The sequence below is a fragment of the Amborella trichopoda genome, chromosome 11 (assembly GCF_054954075.1).
Source record: "Amborella trichopoda isolate Santa Cruz 75 chromosome 11, AtrichopodaSantaCruz75HAP2 v2.0, whole genome shotgun sequence".
Classification (NCBI taxonomy): domain Eukaryota; kingdom Viridiplantae; phylum Streptophyta; class Magnoliopsida; order Amborellales; family Amborellaceae; genus Amborella; species Amborella trichopoda.
The window spans coordinates 28,809,235-28,826,741 of NC_142346.1; the positions used below are offsets into that span (position 1 = coordinate 28,809,235).

The following is a 17,507-nucleotide window of genomic DNA, read 5'->3' on the forward strand; positions in this document are numbered from 1 at the left end:
TTTGGTACTTTCTCCCTCTAAAATTTGAACATATTTTCTCTTTCTTATTTATAAAAAACAGATTTTCTCTTTCTAAAATTTTAACGTACTTTCTCTCTCTAAAGGTTAAAATTTGATATAGTTTTTTTTCTAAATATTTTGAGATAGTTTCTCTCTTTAAAAAATCTAAATACTTTCTCTCTCTAAAATTTTCATACTTACCAAATGCTCCCTATGTTTCGAGTTCGGGGAGCAAATGAGTGAAATCTATGGGCCTTGAAAATGCCAAAAAACAGGTTTTGGTGTAAAAATGAAATCATGGAAAAGCAGGTTTTATTTTTATGATTTTGATTTTCCTGATTTTAAGTATCCTAGTCATTAAGCAATCCAAATGATAGATTTTGGCAAAATCCAAGATATTAGGAGTCCATGTCTTAAAATCCATGTACCCAAACAGGCCTTTATTGAAAAGCAAATATACAGTCAATTCTTGGCCGTATTGGTGTTTTTGGCGGCCAATCTAGACACTTAAAGACTTGTGGACACCGACAATGATATTGGAGTCCATGTAACACTACCTAAAGTAGTAGATATTATAACAAATGATCCGTGTCGTTCATTTTTAAGTGTCAACATTTCTGCAAGATCTATACTTTTTTTAGCTGAAAATTCACAATTAGAGGTGAAAACGTAGTTTAAAGTCCTCATGAGGGTTTTACATACCCAAAGTATTTTCTGAACGAGGTTATAAGGTGAGTCTTTACTTGTTTTAGTCAGGCCAATGGCCTTATAGAAACTACATCCTTTTTTTAAATTGTACATGCTTTTGTGAGAAATAGCATAGAAATCCATTCACTATATATTTCTATACATATAAACATATGGAATCAAACAACATAGAACTACATTGAGGGATCATACAATGAATTGAAACTGAAAAAGCTATTTAAGATATAGTTAACAGGAGCGGAAGCAGAAATGGCTCCGATTTCGAGACCAGGAGCATCGGATCCAAGGTTGCCTAAAGCTCTGGAGTTCGGGGAGCGAGTTCCGATGAGGGTAAAAATTGCAGATCGAAATCATGTATGAATAGGTTGCACGTTTCCGATACATTGGGATCGAGGTCCTTATTTAATGGGAACACGTTCCATATAAAATGGGATCATGTTCCCATGTTTATTAGAATCATGCTCCCCTAGACAACAAGAACGGGATCCCATTTAAAGTTGAGTCGTGCCCTTGTCTAAGAAAAATGCATTCCTATTTGGAATGGATCGTTTCAAGGTTGGATCGCGTTCTGCTTAACTTGGAGCCAATCTCCACCTGTCATCTCTCTCTCTCCCTCTCTTTCTCTCTATCTCTCTCTTGATCAGACATTTACCACATCTTTACATTCACCACCTCTTCAACCTCCGCACCCCTAATCCAATGGACCCATCTGCCAAAACGTGTCTCTTTCTCTCTCTAACTTCATGACCACATTCATCTGACTTTTCAATGGTGGACTATTTCTCTCTCCTCATCAAGCACAATAGCAACAAAAATCTATATACCCATCTCAACCTCGCTTGCTAGAAGTTGGGACCTCCATGGCAATCTCTAAAAGGCCAAACAAGCTCTGAAAATGGATAAAATCTTCGATGAAAAACTATTCATTGAATTACAGGCAACTCCATGGTTGTGAAGCTTGGTGATATCCTTGATAGAGGAGGAGAAAAGTTCAAGCTCCTTTATTTTTTAGAAAAACTCAAGCAAGACGCAGAGAAATCAAATGGGAAGCTGTTAATTTTATAGAAAAACCATGAAAGCCTAAATATATAAGGAGATTTCAGATATGTTATAAAAGTTGGCCTTGATGAATTCAAGAATTGGGATGACTGGTTTTCTATAGGAATTCAAATGAAAAACCTTTGTAAAGGATTGAAAGCAAATTGACATTTTTAATGGAGTGCCAAAAAATTACTCATCTAGAATTAGGGTTAGAATAGCTGCTTTGAGTCCTGGAGGCCCAATTTCTACGTGTTTTTTAGTTGATTGCCCTATTGTTTTAATGGTGGGTGGCTCTGTTTTTGTTCATGGTGGGATCCTCCATAAGGATGGAGTTTTGGGAATGTAGGGATCGCGATCTTAAATTTCTAGGACTAGGGATTTAATTTGTTTGAGAACGTTTTATGTGGGACAGTGAGAGCGAGATCCGTGCGATAGTGGGAGCAAACTCCGTTGTGAATGCAATCGAAATTCCTAAAAATAAAAGTGAGCTCTCAAAAAGTTGAAAACGGGTTCCGGACGAGATCTTGGCCACAGAGCCTCAGAGTTGGGTTCCGAAGCGAGAGTCCCATCCTAGTTGAGCGCTCCCGGTAACTACGACTTGAGATGCCTTTTACTTATTTGCTCCCATTTCCAGAAGAGTTATTTGGGTTGTATTTTATTTTTTCTCTCCTTTTCCCTTTTTTCTTCATTGTTAATATGGCACACGGTGAGAAGGAATACCCTAACCATCTCTTCCTAAAATCTGTACTCTTTTCACCCTTCTTTTTCCAGCCACAGACTATGTTTAGCACAATACTTAAAAAATATGTTAAATTACTCAGCTCGTGCTCAAAATGCGGCCCCTACCTTACTGAGTAACTCATGTACGTCCAAGTCGCCTTGCCCAAGTTCCGGTCTAATAAACTCCTAAAAGAACCACATACACAGAGCATTTGGTGGCAGAGAAAGAGAGCATATGACTCGAATTTTGCAACGTCTCTCTCCCTCTCCTAGGGCACTAGCTTCCACTTTCTCTAGTTCTCTTCACTGCCTTCTCTTCAATCAACTGTCCTAACTTCCACCTTTTCTATTTGTCTTTTTTTTTTTTTTTTTGTAGTGAATCATTAGGGATGACAGGCTTTATTAAAACAAATAACAAGATATAAGACCAGTTACAAGCATTGTACACCCCTTGTGAGGGGAACATTGGCAATATCATATAGTAACAAAGGATCTAACTCATATGGAGAATGATTACGCTAAACCGCTGCCTCTATCATGGACAATGCCTTGTTTGCAAGATACTAAGCAACCATATTGGGCTCCCCATATATGTGAAATATCTACCTGGAGGAGAGGTATGCTTTGCAATTGGCCAAGGCTATATGTAGCTTCCATGGGGCTTACAAATCTGTTTCAAGGATTCCATTAGTAATTTGGAATAGATTTCATTGATGGGACGTTTGCGATTGTGTTCCTCTGCCAACGAGATGCCCAATTGTAAAGCATAGAATTCAGCAACATTGTTGGAGTTAAGACCTAAGAGGCAAAGGCAACTATAAAACCTCCTTGATCATTCCCTATGATACCTCCGTAACCAGCAGCATTGGGGTTATAGATATAAGAGCCATCTATATTAAATTTGAAATTACTGTAGGGGAGAGTGACCACAGCACTTGTATTGAAGCAGAGGAAGACTCTGCATGCCAGTGCAAATTGAGGTTGCCGGTGATTTTGTGCTGTGAATAATAAATGCTCGGCTTTTTACCTATGCAAGCGAGCCAACGAAGTGGATGATATACCTTAATAAATTTTCCCTTAGTGTCCTTCGATCTCCATGTAAGTGGGAATTGTGTTCTTCCCAAAGGTGAAAGGACTCGTGTAATCTAGTATATAATATTTTTTTTTTTCAATTCTTTTTCTTTTTTTCATGGACTAAATCAATCAAAATAAGTCTTTTTACAATATAATAACTTCAAATAAAATAAAATAATACAACTAAGATCTCAAAAACTTGAAGCCATTAAAAATCTTTCTTTCAATAACAAAGAAAGGACACAATCTATGCTTGGGAATAAAGAGAGCAATAAAGAAATAAGCAAAAAACAAAATCAGGTACCGGAGATTACCTCAACCAGACTTCTTACACCCCACACCGAGTCACCACCTTCGGATGGCATGGGTGGTCAGGGCGTGATTTTCTCTAGTTCCCTTGTACGGGGGCATGGGGAGAAGATCCCCTCTCAAACAACCGCCGAAGGCTCACACACGTGGCGCGTCAGATGTTGCAGGCGCGCTAGCTTTCTAGAGTGCGGATAGGCTACCAACAAAGAAAGAGATTTTATGATGGGAGAAGGGATGATTCGCTCACCTCATTGTTGCGGGTTCGTCGGACACATCCGGGTGGTTCGCCCTCTTAGATCAGTTACGAAAGCTCTCCGGCTGTTCACCAGCATGGTTTGGTCAGGGACTCTCTTCGAATGCTACAACTCTCTTCTCTCTTCTCAAGTCTAGGTTTTGATGGATGTCTTGATTCTTCGTTCCGAGGTTGGCTCCTTTTTATTAACTGAACAAGCAAGTGGGGAACTTTGTCGTTATTATCGGACTGTCAAAGCGAGGAAGAGGGATTAGACACGGACGCATGTTGGTTCGAATCCTTTGGTTTGCTCCAGTCCACGCAGTCTTGCACTGCGTGGGATTACATGTGTGGGAGAAGAAGAGAGAAAGTACGGAAGCGATAGACCTCTTCAAGAAGGGAAAAGTGCATACCTGTGCGGTCGGGGGTATTTCCCTCTCTTACAAAAGTTTTCTCTCTCCTCTCCTTGGGATGCTAGGGCTAAGAGAAAAGACAAGCAAAATCAAGCGTAATGCATCTTCTTTATGGAATTGTAATCCTTTTTTTACAAGTGAGTTAAGCCTGTTTATATAGAGGTTTCTACAAACAGGGGTGGGTACTCGAAAACTAAGCATAAATACAATTAAAAGAATTAAAATAAAGTCCCTAAATTCGGTACAATGATAATATGCTCTAAACTCTTTTGCACATATGATAAACTCGTCCTTCTCTGAGGAGCCCACTGCCATTGTCAAAACTTTGAGAGTTCTTCCTAGTTACTTGTAGTATGAGATGGGTTGATCTATTGTTATATTCTTGATGTTTGTTTCCTTGTGATCATTTTGATCTTTTTTTATTGTTTTGCAGCAATTTCCTTTGTGAGTGGAAGTACTCAGTTGGTTTTTACGGACTATTTGATGATCTCGGTGGTGTTTCTGAGATGATTGCGAGCCTGGAGAAGGTTTTCTTTCAGTGTTTTTGCAAGAGGTTTGATTTGCTTTTGTATTGTTTCTTGGACTTTTGATGGATTGTCAAAAAAAAAAAAAAATCGGCAATGGGGATCTTCTTGTTTTTATTACTGTGACCTTGGGTTTTGTGCCTTTCTCTGTTTTGATTTGAATGCTGCCTGTCATGTTTGACTTGAATTTTCTTCCTGGAAGTATTCTTTCCTGCATTTAGTTGTCACGTGGTCAAGTTCCCTTCTACGAAGGGCTAAGATGTCGTTCTGAATATTCCTGTGTCCATGGTCCCAGGTCTCCATTTCTTCTCTTTCATGGAGGAGGCTTGTTGTTCGCGCTTGTTCATCAGAGGGAGGGATATCGTCGAAGCTTTTCGTGGGTGTCTGAGGCTTTCAGCTACTCTTCTGCTGCAGGGAAGATGTTGTGAGCTCGTCAAGGGGTGGCTGAGGAATCGTAATGGCCACCGACTGGTTTGGTGTGGCTGTACGGCAGAAGGCGTGCCTCTACCTTACTTCACGATGGTCCGGGCTTAGGGCCGCTGGGTCGGTCCGTTTGAGCCTAGGCCCACTTCTTTTTTCTTGAAAGATGACGACGGTCATTTGGCATGCCTATCCGGCTCCTATACATACGGAGATGGGGATAAGGCTTCTACTCTTGTTCGAGTAGGCATCTTTATTCGGGGCTTATTTCCTCCACGGCTATCGTTTTTTGTGTGGCTATGTTTTCTATGCTGCGGTGATCGGGTTGTAGCCAGCTCTCTTCCTTTATTTGATTGATGGGGCTGAGGTGCGTTAAAAATGACGTATAACAACTTGCCTCGACGGATGCTATGCTTCGAGAGAGGTGAGAAGTGCAACATTCGGAAAGAAGTGGTTTTTGACGTCAAAGCTCATCATTTTAGAATCCTTGCCAAGACGTTTTGGAGGCATGTGCCTTAAACAGACAGTAGAAGAGCCCTTGGCAGGTGCAAGAGCTGCTTCACCGAGAGCTTTGGGGATGTTTTTTTGGTTAGTCAGGGGTACCTCTTCCAGTTCCCATCATATCGGGTCTAGGTGATCTCTTTGGTGAGACTTCTCCCTGAGGTTTTTCTTGGTGGGGGGTGTTGTTTCCTCCTGGCTTGGCAATCGTGTGCCTTCGGGGGCCTCTTCGACTAGTCGTCGTGACTTTTTCTTTTCTGATTCTTCTTTCTTCTTTTTGACCTTTTTGGAGTGGCACTGGGCCGCGGGTCTTCTCCTGGGGGCGCTGAGGCCCGAGAATTTTTGAAGGGTGAAATCGAGGTCTGAATTTTGCTTTATGGGGTGCCGCTGAGGCCGAAAATGTTGTTTTGGAGGGCGGTGTTGAGGCCAAAATTGTGATTTGTGGGGTGGCTCTGAGGCCGAAATTTTTGGAGGGCAGTGTTGAGGCCTGAATTGTGTTTTGTGGGGTGGCGTTGAGGCCGAAATTTTTGAAAGGCGGCGTTGAGGCTTGAATTTTGTTTTGTGAGGCGGTGCTGAGGCCTGAATTTTTGGTGAGCGGCATTGAGGATTGAATTTTCGTTTTAAGGGGTGGCGCTGTGGCAGGAATTTTTTTTTTTTTTTTTGAAAGGCGGCATTGAGGCCTGAATTTTTTTTTTGCGGGGTGGCGCAGCGGCCGAAATTTTTGGGGGGCCGGCATTGAGGCTTGAATTTTTTTTTTGAGGGGTGGCGCTGAGGCCTAAATTTTTTTTTGTGGGGTGGCAGTGAGGCCAGAATTTTTGGAGGGCGGCACTGAGGCCTGAATTTTTTGGAGGGCGGCGCTGATACTTGAATTTTGTTTTTTGAGGAGTGGTGCTGAGGCTGGAATTTTCTTTTGTGGGGTAGCGTTGAGGCCTAAATTTTTGGAGGGCAGCATTGAGGCTTGAATTTTGTTTTTTTTTTTTTTTTAAGGGGTGGCGCTGAGGCCGGAATTTTGTTTTTGAGGGGTGGCGCTGAGGTCTGAATTTTGTTTTTTGGGGTGGCGCTAAGGTCGAAATTTTTGGAGGACGGCACTGAGGCTTGAATTTTTCTGAAGGGCAACACTGAGGCCTAAATTTTGTTTTTTATGGGGGGTGGCGTTGAGGCTGGAATTTTGAGGGGGGGCTCCGCTGAGGCCTAAATTTTGTTTTTTTGTTTTTTGGTGGCGCTACTGAAATTTTGTTTTATGGGGTGGCACTGAGGCCTGAATTTTGGAGGGCGACGCTAAGGCCTGAATTTTTGTTTTTGAGGGGTGGCACTGAGGCCAGAATTTTGTTTTGTGGGATGACGCTGAGGCCTGAATTTTGTTTTTGTTCCAAGTGCCCTTTTCGGGTTTTCACTTGGATCAGGAGTGGTGCCATGATCGTGGTTTTCACCGGCTTCCCTTTTGAGGTATTTTTACTCGTGACCTCGGGGCCACATCCACCTTTAATATCTTTCTATTTTTGCTCATAGCGCCCTTTCCATTTTTTATTTTTTTTTTCTTTTAAACTCACCATTGCACCGAGGGTCGTCGAGGGAGGGCCAGGACGGGAATCCTGGGTCTGACTATTTTTCTTGGAGGACTTGCTGCCCGTTTGTGACATGTGGTCGAAGGAGATGATGGAATACGGAAAGTCACAGTAAGCATTCCTTCGGTGAGGTGACGTTTCTGGCAAGTGAAGCGTCGACGTGAAATCTGCCTTATGATCTGGTGATATTGGTGCCTGGAAGGTGTGGCGACGAAGATGTTGACTGTTGAGGAATCGAAGCATCGTTTTGATGACACGTATCGATGTAGTCATACGAGGTGTTTTCTTTTTGAAAAATGACGGGCTTTTAATGGCGAGCCTATAGTTTTCTCTATAAAAGGTGGCGTTCGGGCAGAGACATAGCACGGAACTTTCCTTTGCTTGTTATAGAGTTGAGCTTGCTCCAAGAAGCTCGGTAAATGGGTCCTCTTCTTGATGGGGGGCTTGAGCCCTCTAGTTGTTTTCACGCTCCTGAGAGCTGGAGAAGGATGCTTGTCACCGTGTGCCCAACGTCAGTCGTCATCGAACTTAGATCTGGTCTCGTTCATTCGAGGATGGGTCGTGAAGCTCTTGACTTGGCCATCCCTTTAGTGGCGAAGATCAACCAAATGGGGAGTTTGGTCATGTTCATTGTCTAGCCCTTGGATGAGTCATATGCTATAACAAGTGGGGTGTCATGTTCTAGCCTTCTTTGGATAACGCTCATTTTTCACCTTCACTTTCTCGTGAAAAGGAATAAGGAGTCTTCTTCAGTCTTTCTATGGCCATGTTGAGGGAGAACTAAGGCCTTGTTAAGGGAGAACGAGGTTGCTCCTTAGAGATGGCTACCTGCATAGGCAGGTGGTAGCCTCCTATCTCGGTATTCCAAGTTGTCTATAGTGCAAAGGATCCTGCATCTTGTGGAGTGATGTCTTATGACTTTTGGCGTTTGATTCTTTTATGATAGGGTCGATCGATCATTTGCTCCTTGAGGAAATCGAAGTAGCTTTTCATAGCAGTTCCGTAGAAGCAATCTTTTCTCCCTTGTAACAGAGACTTGTATTCCCTTCTTGTTTTATGGAGGATGACCTCGTTGTAACAGAGACTTGTATTTCCCTTTTGTTTCATGAATGAGAATCTTCTTTTTCTCTTCTGCTTGGGTGTTTTTGCATTTTCTTCACGTTTTCAACATTTTTCTTCTTTAGCAGGGGATGTCTTGCCCCATTTGGACAGCTCAGATGCCTCCTTTTGAGTGTGTGAGTAGCGCAGAGAATGAAGTCCTTTTGGTTTGTGGATGTATGAGTGTGTGCTGGCCTACACAGAGGAGCGATATGTCCCTTAGGGTAGTCCAGGGTAAGGTGTTTTGCGTACTTGGGGACGCTTGGCCTCTTCGGGTGTGGCGTGGACGATGGAGGACCACGACTTGGGATGAGAGCCATGATCCTTGTTCATGCGGCGTCTTTATTGTGCGTGCGTCTCAGTACTATCGTACCTCTGAACTGTGTGACGTTTTGCACATGTGGCGTTTCATGGGCCTCTTTCCGCAAGGAATTTCGCCTTCCTTGTCGCTTGCTGTTCGTCTATGATTGGGATACGTGTTCGGCAGCCAGTTTCTCCGCACGATTCTTCTTCCTCTTTTTCTTATTTATAAGCGGGGCGAGGGGAGACCTCTCTTAGTTTCAAGAAGGGCTCATTTGCCTTAAAGAGAAAGAAGAAGGATTGCAGCCTTCATCGTTCTCTTTCTCTTTGTGCATCCTTCTTTCTTTTCTTGTCATCTTTCTCCTGGGGAGGACACATTTTGGCTTCTGGAGGTTTTTGATGATAATGGCTGGTACGAGTTTAGCCCCTCCTCCTGGTATGGGTTTTTGATGCGTCTGTCTTTCTTGTGCTTTTGCTTCTTGTGGTCTGACAGATGCATTTTATCTTACCCCTCCCCCTTCTTTTCGTTTTTGCAGTGCAAGTTCTCAATGTGAGCCAACTTCCTCATGTTGGCGCATTAGGGTATGATCTCTACACTTGGGTGTCTTTGGCGAGGGCAACTTCGCTGGGAGAGCTCGAGCCTAGTTAGGAGATCACCTGGCCTTCTCGTATCACCTTTCCAAGTGAGAGCACACAGCTTTGTCTGCATGGGGATGCCGACGGTGAGCCTCTCGTCCAAAGGGACGACATTCCCCTTTATCATGCTATGCATAGGCTCTCTCCTTTTAATGGGAGTATGCCTACACTGGGGAAGAGGATGTTGGAGAAGCCCGGTCTTCAATGGGCTGCAGGAACTCTTCATTTTGAAGGGGAGCACCAGTACCTGGCTGGATACAACACTTGGACGTTAGACGTGCTGAATTCTTTCACCGGTACCTTGAAGGGGTGTGGTCTAGCTGCGGCATGTCAATGCTCAACTAGCTACTACGACCGGTGTTCAAACACCATGAAGGGTTTGTTGGAGACATGGTGTTCCCGTTCCAACAGTTGGCTTTTGCAGGAGGGTGAGGCAGGCATTACCCTTCAGGATTTGTATTTTGTAGGTGGTTCCAACAATTGGCTTTTGCAGGAGGGTGAGGCAGGCATTACCCTTCAGGATTTGTATTTTGTAGGTGGCCTCCCTTTGCTGGGGGTGGAATATGAGGAGTTTGTCCCCAGCAATGGGGTCATTTTTGGAGGCATGCCCATCAAGGTTAGGCGTGCTCCTGAGAGTCTCAGTGAGCTATTTGAGATCTATCAGCTCCTGTATTTAGAGTCGGAGCCCTCGACTGGCGAGGTACATTTTGAAGCGTGGCGAGATTACTTTTAAGGTAACCACCAAGATGGTGAGGACGTGGACTCGAGCACTTCATGGGTAGAGAGGTCTCAGCATGTGGAGGCGATCAGGGCCTCGAAGGGTTATGTCATCTGGCCTGGTTGTTTCTATGTAGCTTGTATCATGGCCAAAGGTGCTGGCTTTGCGCTGGCTCAGCCAGTCTCGTGTAGTATTTTCCACGGGTTAGGGTCCATTGCCCCGAGGGAAGGTCCCTTCGAAGGACAGCAGCAACGAGGTGTCTCTGGGTGAGGGGTTCCCGAGGCGTTTCATCACGAGCTTCCCTATGCAATATGTTTTTGGGTGACTTTTTGCATATTTTCCTGACTCGTATGAGCTCAATGGGAATCTTGAGGCTACAGCGTGCCCGTATATGCTGAAGATCGCTGGGATGAGGGTGGTAGCCTGATGTTGTCTGTGAGCTCCTAACCGATGCGTCCTTCGCTCATGGAGGGCCCATCCCCATTGGCCGTTCCTCGGATGGTATCTTCATTGTTTCTTTTGGCCTTACTCTTGATAAGGCGATCACCAAGGCTAGAGAGGTCATGTACCTTGTAAGCGTCCGAGGGTGTATTCTTCCATTCAAGGGAGCAGGGTGCAAGAGGCTGGAGAGCTATTTTCTTCACCGCTTCGCACGTTAGCATGGTTTGGATCAGGGGTGCTGTGTCACCATTTCTTTCTCAAAGAAGTATGGAAAGAGAAGGGCGCTGCATGACCCTGAGGCTCATGGTGCTAGCCGAGAGGTCTGGACCGACCTTGATATGTGTATGGCCTGGAAGACTTGTCTTCTCCTTCCAGATCATAGCAGGTTCGTGTTCCCCATTATGGCCATGTGGGTCATACGACTGCGAGCTACTGACAATGGTGACGCACCCCATCCATGGCAAGTTGATGATGGCTCCAGACGCAATGGAAGGGCTGGAAACGCCTCGTTCCTCCTCCTTTTTCTATCATCTTTGGCTTGGATCATCATCCTGCTGACTGGCGGAAATTGGCCAAGCCCCATTTGTTAAGCGGAGATAAGGATGTGACGAAGCTGCTCTCGTTGAAGAAGAAGACACGGTCTTTATTCGATAAGCTTGAGGTGATCTTCGGCTAGGGTGAAGGGGGTGTGGCTCCACCTCAGGAAGAAGTGGTTGCCCGGCTCCCTGTGCTCGGCCTGAGGGCAAAACTCGTTCTGAGGGAAAAACTCGTTCTGGCTTGTTTAGACGGGTCAGTCGTTCTCCAAGACCTCCTGCTTCTGTTAAGCCCAAGAGCGTTCCTCCCAAGGAGAGGGAAGATAAGGAGGAGAGAGAGAGAGAGAGAGTGAAAGAGAGAGAGAGAAAAAGAGAGGGAGAGAATCTTCACCAGCTTCTTCTTCTCGAGAGAGAGGGGCATTTGAGAAAGGGAAACTTGCCCTTTAAAGCGATGTCATCGATACCATCTCATGCGAGGCGAGCTCAGTTAGAAGCGCGTAGGGCTCCAGATTCTCCTCCAATTGCACCTTCTTCAGTTTCGATGGCGAAGTCGCGGCCGGTAGATGATTGATTTGGCTTTGTAGTGGTCGGTCGCGGCCGGTAGATGATTGATTTGGCTTTGTAGTGGTCGGTTTTCTTTCTGAGTGACTCTTGGCTACCAATCAAGTTTTAGAGGGATGGTAATGGGTTTTGCAGACAAAGACTATGAATTATTGCACTTAAAAAACTAAAGATAAGTATGTTAACGTCTTTACTTTTTTCTGTCTTTATGTGAAGTTGGGTTTTCGATGAGTTTTCTAGTGAATGAGTTTCCTAGTGAGAGGGAGGAGTAGGAGGGTTTAAGTAGAGAGAGAGAGAGGAAGCAGAGGGTTTGAGCAGAGAAAGGGAGCAGCGGAGCGTCAAAAAGGGCAAAGGAGAGAGAAGAGCATAAAATTTGGGTGTGATGAGAGAGAGAAAAGGAAAGCATAAAATTTGGGAATGATGAGAGAGTGGAAAAGAAAGCATAAAATTTAGGTGTGATGAGCAAAGGAGAGTCAAACTTTCAAAACTGTAAAAATCTCTGTTATTTGATCATGGTATAAAATATTACTTGAGAGGGTAATTGACGAATATAAGAATCTCGATCACCCACAAGAGAGAGAAAAAATTCCTATGTAATGTAGAGAAAGAGAGGTTGAGAGAGAATATGCAGAGTATCGAGAGAAAAAATTTTGGTTCTTCATAAACTGAAAATTTTAAATTTTTGGCTTTTCAAAACCGAAATTGGAGTGATTTAGATTTTTGAAAAACCGAAAATTGGTAGTTTCGTCTTTTTTTAAAAAAATTGTTATGAAGACTAAAAAACGGACATATCAGTAATAGTGGAATGTAATGGTTTAAAAAGCGGATCGGTGACCCGGATCCCGGATCGACGAATCGGCTATCCGGATCGAGAATCGGCTGAATCGGTCATATTAAAGCTTCAAAAAAATCCGAAAAAATTATTCAAATTCATTATAAATATTGTTTTTTAGGAATCCAATAAGAAATGAAGGTACTACATTATTAACTTTCATTTTTTTTATCAATTTGTGAATATTCAGATGCTCTTTCCCTGTATAAACTTATGTTAACTATTAAATTTGCATCACATAAAAGAAAAATAATAGAATTATCATATATAAAATATATAATTCTACATGGACTATTATAAAGAGTAGACTAATCAATGAAAGAATAGCCATTAAAATCTCGTTTTGGCGAAAAACCCTAATTCGCTAAAAAAATCCAAATTATTACAGCCTAACTAACTATAATCCAAAATTATTAAAACCTAACTAATTGTAATATTATATACTGAAATTATAATTATTAGTTTATATTTTATAATTATTTTATTAGGCAAATAATAAAAAATTAAAAATATTTTATAATATTATCTAATTTAAAATGTATTATTGACAACTGTAAGAAATATAATACATTACATGATTTATAATGTAAAAATTAATAAATAAAATAACAGATTTGGTTATCAAAGTAAAAATTAATAAAATGCGTACAAATTTTGGAAATAACACTTCAATTTTTCAAAAAATTATTTTTTTAGGTTTCTATAATAAATTTAGTGAAAGAGATTGTTAGTAGAAAGATGGAGATTTCAAATAGAATAAAATTTTTAGGTTTATTTTTTTATGCCTTTCATATTATTTTAAAAAATAATTATACCACTATATACAACAAAAATTAACTGCTATACAAAAATATTTATACAATATATACAACAAAAACTATACAACACAAAACAATAATGCCCACAGGGACACAAAACAATAATGCCCACAGGGGGACTCGACCTTGAGAGGTCACATGAAGAAGCAATGGTCTTAACCACCACACCACCTCACCATATGTGGTTATAACTTGATGATTAATAGAATATATTTAAATTCCCTTTTCATTTAATGATGTTTGGGAATTATCCCACATCGAAAGATGGGTATTCCACTTTGGTATATAAATACCTATGTAATATAAATTACAATGTTTGTGTAGAAATATTGGGGTAACCTCGCAAGCGTGCACGTGCGCGTCGCACGCTTGCAGGGAGGGAACCGGGCTGAACCGGATTGGAACCGCGGCGGTTCTTCTTTAGAACGGGCAGTTTCCGGTTTTGTATTGGAACCGGCACGGGCTGTGCCGGTTCCCGAGTCGAACCGGGCGAGTCCGATTCGACTCCCCGATTTTTAAAATATTAGTGGAAAGTATTCATTATTTTGGTAATAACGAAAACTAAAATGGATATTTACATAATTTTCCCTACGGTTTATGTTCTTTATACTTACTTTGATATGAACCAACCCCGTAGGGTCCATGACGGACTCAGAAACGGACAACCTAGCTTGGGCCCAAATCATTTGGACCGAGAACTGGAACCTATTTGGTCAACCCAATCTCCACCCCCTACCTGCCTGAGTGTAGGGCTACCAACAGCCCGGTCTGAACCAGAGCCCGGAAAGCCTAGACCTTGTGAAAATTCTTATACAAAACCAGGCCGCTCAGTACGACCCGAAAAAGTATGCATATACCCCAGCCCGAAATGGGAAGGCCCACTGGGCCTGGGCAGACCTTTTTTTTTCCTTTTGTTTTTTTAACGTTTCTCTCACCTACAACGACTCTTCTTAGAGGGCAAAACAGTTCAAAGGCGCTCGTTAGGCATATTGGGCCTGGCTCGCTTGAAAACCCGTGTCTCTCTCTACCCATCTTTGCTTTACTCTCTTCCTCATCGACCCATCCTCTTAGTCTATTGGTTATCTCTCCATACACGAAGCATTACATCCCCTTGAACCTCTCTCTATAAAATCCAATGTGGGTCATAACCTCTTGAAAAACCAACGTGGGTAATAGCCTCTCCCTAGAAACAAAACTTGGGTCCTTGCTGTAAATCCTTCTTAGCCATTAAAACTGGAATTACCTGATGAGAGAGAGAAGAGAGAGGGAGAGAACAAGTTGTCGGAGTGGGAGAGAACGAACTCCAAAGCCTCATGTCTAATAGTTCAATATCAAATCTCTAATATCTCAATCTATAAGAGCTTTTTGAATCTCAAGATGGTGCTTGCAATCTGATGAGGAAGCCTGAGAAGAAGCACAATGAGCAGGGGCCTTGCCGTTCTATTTGTTATACCAGAGGATACTTCTTCTTTTGTAGCCTTTGAATCAATGGGTTTTGTCACTGAGAGAGAGAAGGGGCTGTCACTGAGAGCAAAGAGGAAAGAGAGAGAGCCAGGTGAGAGAGGAGAGAGATAGGGTTTAGAAAGAGAGAGCAAAGAGGCGAAAGCGAGAGAGAGCAGAGGCTAGGCGAGAATGAAAGTTTGGGTTTAGAGAGAGAGGGTTAGGTTGCGCACTCAAGGTATTTTGGGGGAAGGTAAAGTTCGAGAGAGAGCTTTTTTTATTTGGGTGAAGGTAGAGTTAGAGAGAGAGAGGAAGACAGCTTGTTTTTTTTTTTGTACAAAGGAAACTGAGAGAGAGAATTGGAATTAGCCTGCGTTGTTCGGGTTAAAGTGTTTTTTAGAGAGAGAAAGAGGTTGGGAGAGATTGGGGTTTTAGAGAGATTGTTTCTGAAGAGAAAAATGGAGATTGGATTTCTAGATAGAGAATAAGTTTTTAGAGAGATAAAAAGAGATTGAATTTTGAGAGAATGGGTTTTTAGAGGGTGAAAAAGAGATTGAATTTAGAGAGAGAATGGGTTGTCAGAGAGATAGAGAGATGGATTTTCAAAGAGAGAAAATAAGATTTTAGAGATAAAAAAAATATTGAAGTTTTTGTAGAGAGATATTAGGTTTTTTGAAAGATTAAATTTTTAGAGAGAAAATGAGGTATTGGATTTTTACATAGAGGGAATGAGTTTTAGAGAGAGATTGGATTTTTAGAGAGATAGTGGATTTAAATTTTTTTAAAAAAATTAGCATGTATTAATTTTTATTTTATTTTTGCTTACTACAAATAAGGTGCAGTTTGTATAGAGCCTAGGCTCTAAACAATCAAATTAGAGCACACACTCAAATAGTATCGAGAAATATGGTTTCAATATTGAAAATCTTTGTGATAGTCTTAAAATATATTTTTATCTTTATTTATAAAGTTTAAAGCTTAAAAAATAATGTACATCGAAAAATCTATAAAAATCTAAAAAATTGACTGTCCTAAAGTACATTACAAAATATACTATTTCCAAAACTTTAAATCCATTGTTTTCTCATGTCCATCCATCTTTATGTGGAGATGATCAATTTGAGGATACTTGGGAATAAAAACAACCTTTTTTAATGAAATTTTTTTGGTAGGCTCTAATTAGATGGTTTAGAGCCTCATCTCTATATAAACCTTTCCCTACGAATAGCTTGAAGAGTGAAGATTTAAAAAAAAAATAATAATAATAAAGCTAAATGCCTTATTGGCCGGGCCATCACTAAAGTTAAAACGGGCCTTTTCTGGGGCTGGCCCACCCAAAATGATGGCTGACATTCGCTCTGGTCCGGCCCAGAGACTGAAAGTAGCCCGAAACTGGGCCCTAGCCGCCAAAAATACAGGACTGGCCCGGAAGCCCGCAGTCCTCTCCATTGGCAGCCTTCCCCGGCTGAGTCCCACTGTCTAGCTCACCATTAACTTGACTGTGATGATCCATGTATTAGAGTGTATCCTTACCTGTATAATTTTCTTGCCACTTCATTCTTTAACAGAAAATCCAAATTTTTTTTATTAAATAGATTTATTAATTGAAGAGAAGACACTTCACCTAAATGGTTAGTGGCAAACTGCAACTCTATTCCATCCTTGGAGAGCTGGTAAGGGCATGCCATGATCCCAGCATTGTTTCTGCACAATCCAAGCCATAAGAGTGAGAAATTAATACCCATTTTAAGTTTGTGATAAAGAATGAAAGACAATCAAGTTTATATCAAAAAAAAAGGACGATTACATGAGGACGTTTAGGGGATAATTGGTGTTGAGGAAAGAACGTGCAAAGGCTTTGACAGAGTCCATGGAGCTCAAGTCCATCTCCATTACATCAAGCTTGGCATTTGGATTGTCTTGTAAAAGACTCTCTCTCACTTTGATGCCACTCTCAACAGTCCTTGCAGGGATTATAACCCTTGCCCCTCTTAGGGCTAGAACGCGGGCTGTTTCTTTTTCAATCCCACTTGTTGAGCCTGAGACAAACCAAGGAAGCCATTAGAATCAATCTGAGAGAGAGAGAGAGAGAGAGAGAGAGAGAGAGAGAGAGAGAGAGAGAGAGAGAGAGAGAGAGAGAGAGAGAGAGAGAGAGAGAGAGAGAGAGAGAGAGAGAGAGAGAGAGAGAGAGAGAGAGAGAGAGAGGTTTCTTTTGAGCCAGGCTGATACAAACTGGTGTTGGTATCTGTTAGGGCAAAGTGGGGAGTAGAAGTGATGGCAATGGAATGGAGGAAATTCCTTTGGGATTGGTTTTGCAGACTTTGTTGGGAAATGGAGGAACATAGCACCCCCACATCCACTTGTTCACAAGTTAAAAGGATGGGGTATCTTAGAGTCAGCCGACTCATATCTACATATGCGCCCCCGGCCTTTCAAGTTTAACTTTAAGCTAGAGTTTTTTTTTTTTTAATTTATAGGGATTGATGATCTAAGGTAATCATAATAATAAAAAAAACAGAAAAGATTTTTAAAAATTTAAAATAAACTTTTTAAAATATTTTTAAACATAATTTTAGTCGGTCGCCTTTATACAACACGATCAGGTCTATAGGTCAGTGGGCTCTTG

The 17,507-nt window shown here is 41.8% G+C and overlaps 1 protein-coding gene across 1 annotated transcript; it reads right to left on the reverse strand.

The window, feature by feature from the left end:
• Positions 1–743: 743 nt before the first annotated feature.
• Positions 744–17,289, reverse strand: LOC148779831 (short-chain dehydrogenase TIC 32, chloroplastic-like). The gene is made up of 4 exons (XM_088850621.1): positions 17,115–17,289; positions 16,689–16,920; positions 16,506–16,585; positions 744–3,267 (listed from the first exon to the last, which is right to left on the reverse strand). The coding sequence occupies exons 1-4, from the start codon at positions 17,287–17,289 to the stop codon at positions 3,110–3,112; spliced, it is 645 nt and encodes a 214-aa protein (XP_088706747.1). The 3' UTR covers positions 744–3,109.
• Positions 17,290–17,507: the final 218 nt, after the last annotated feature.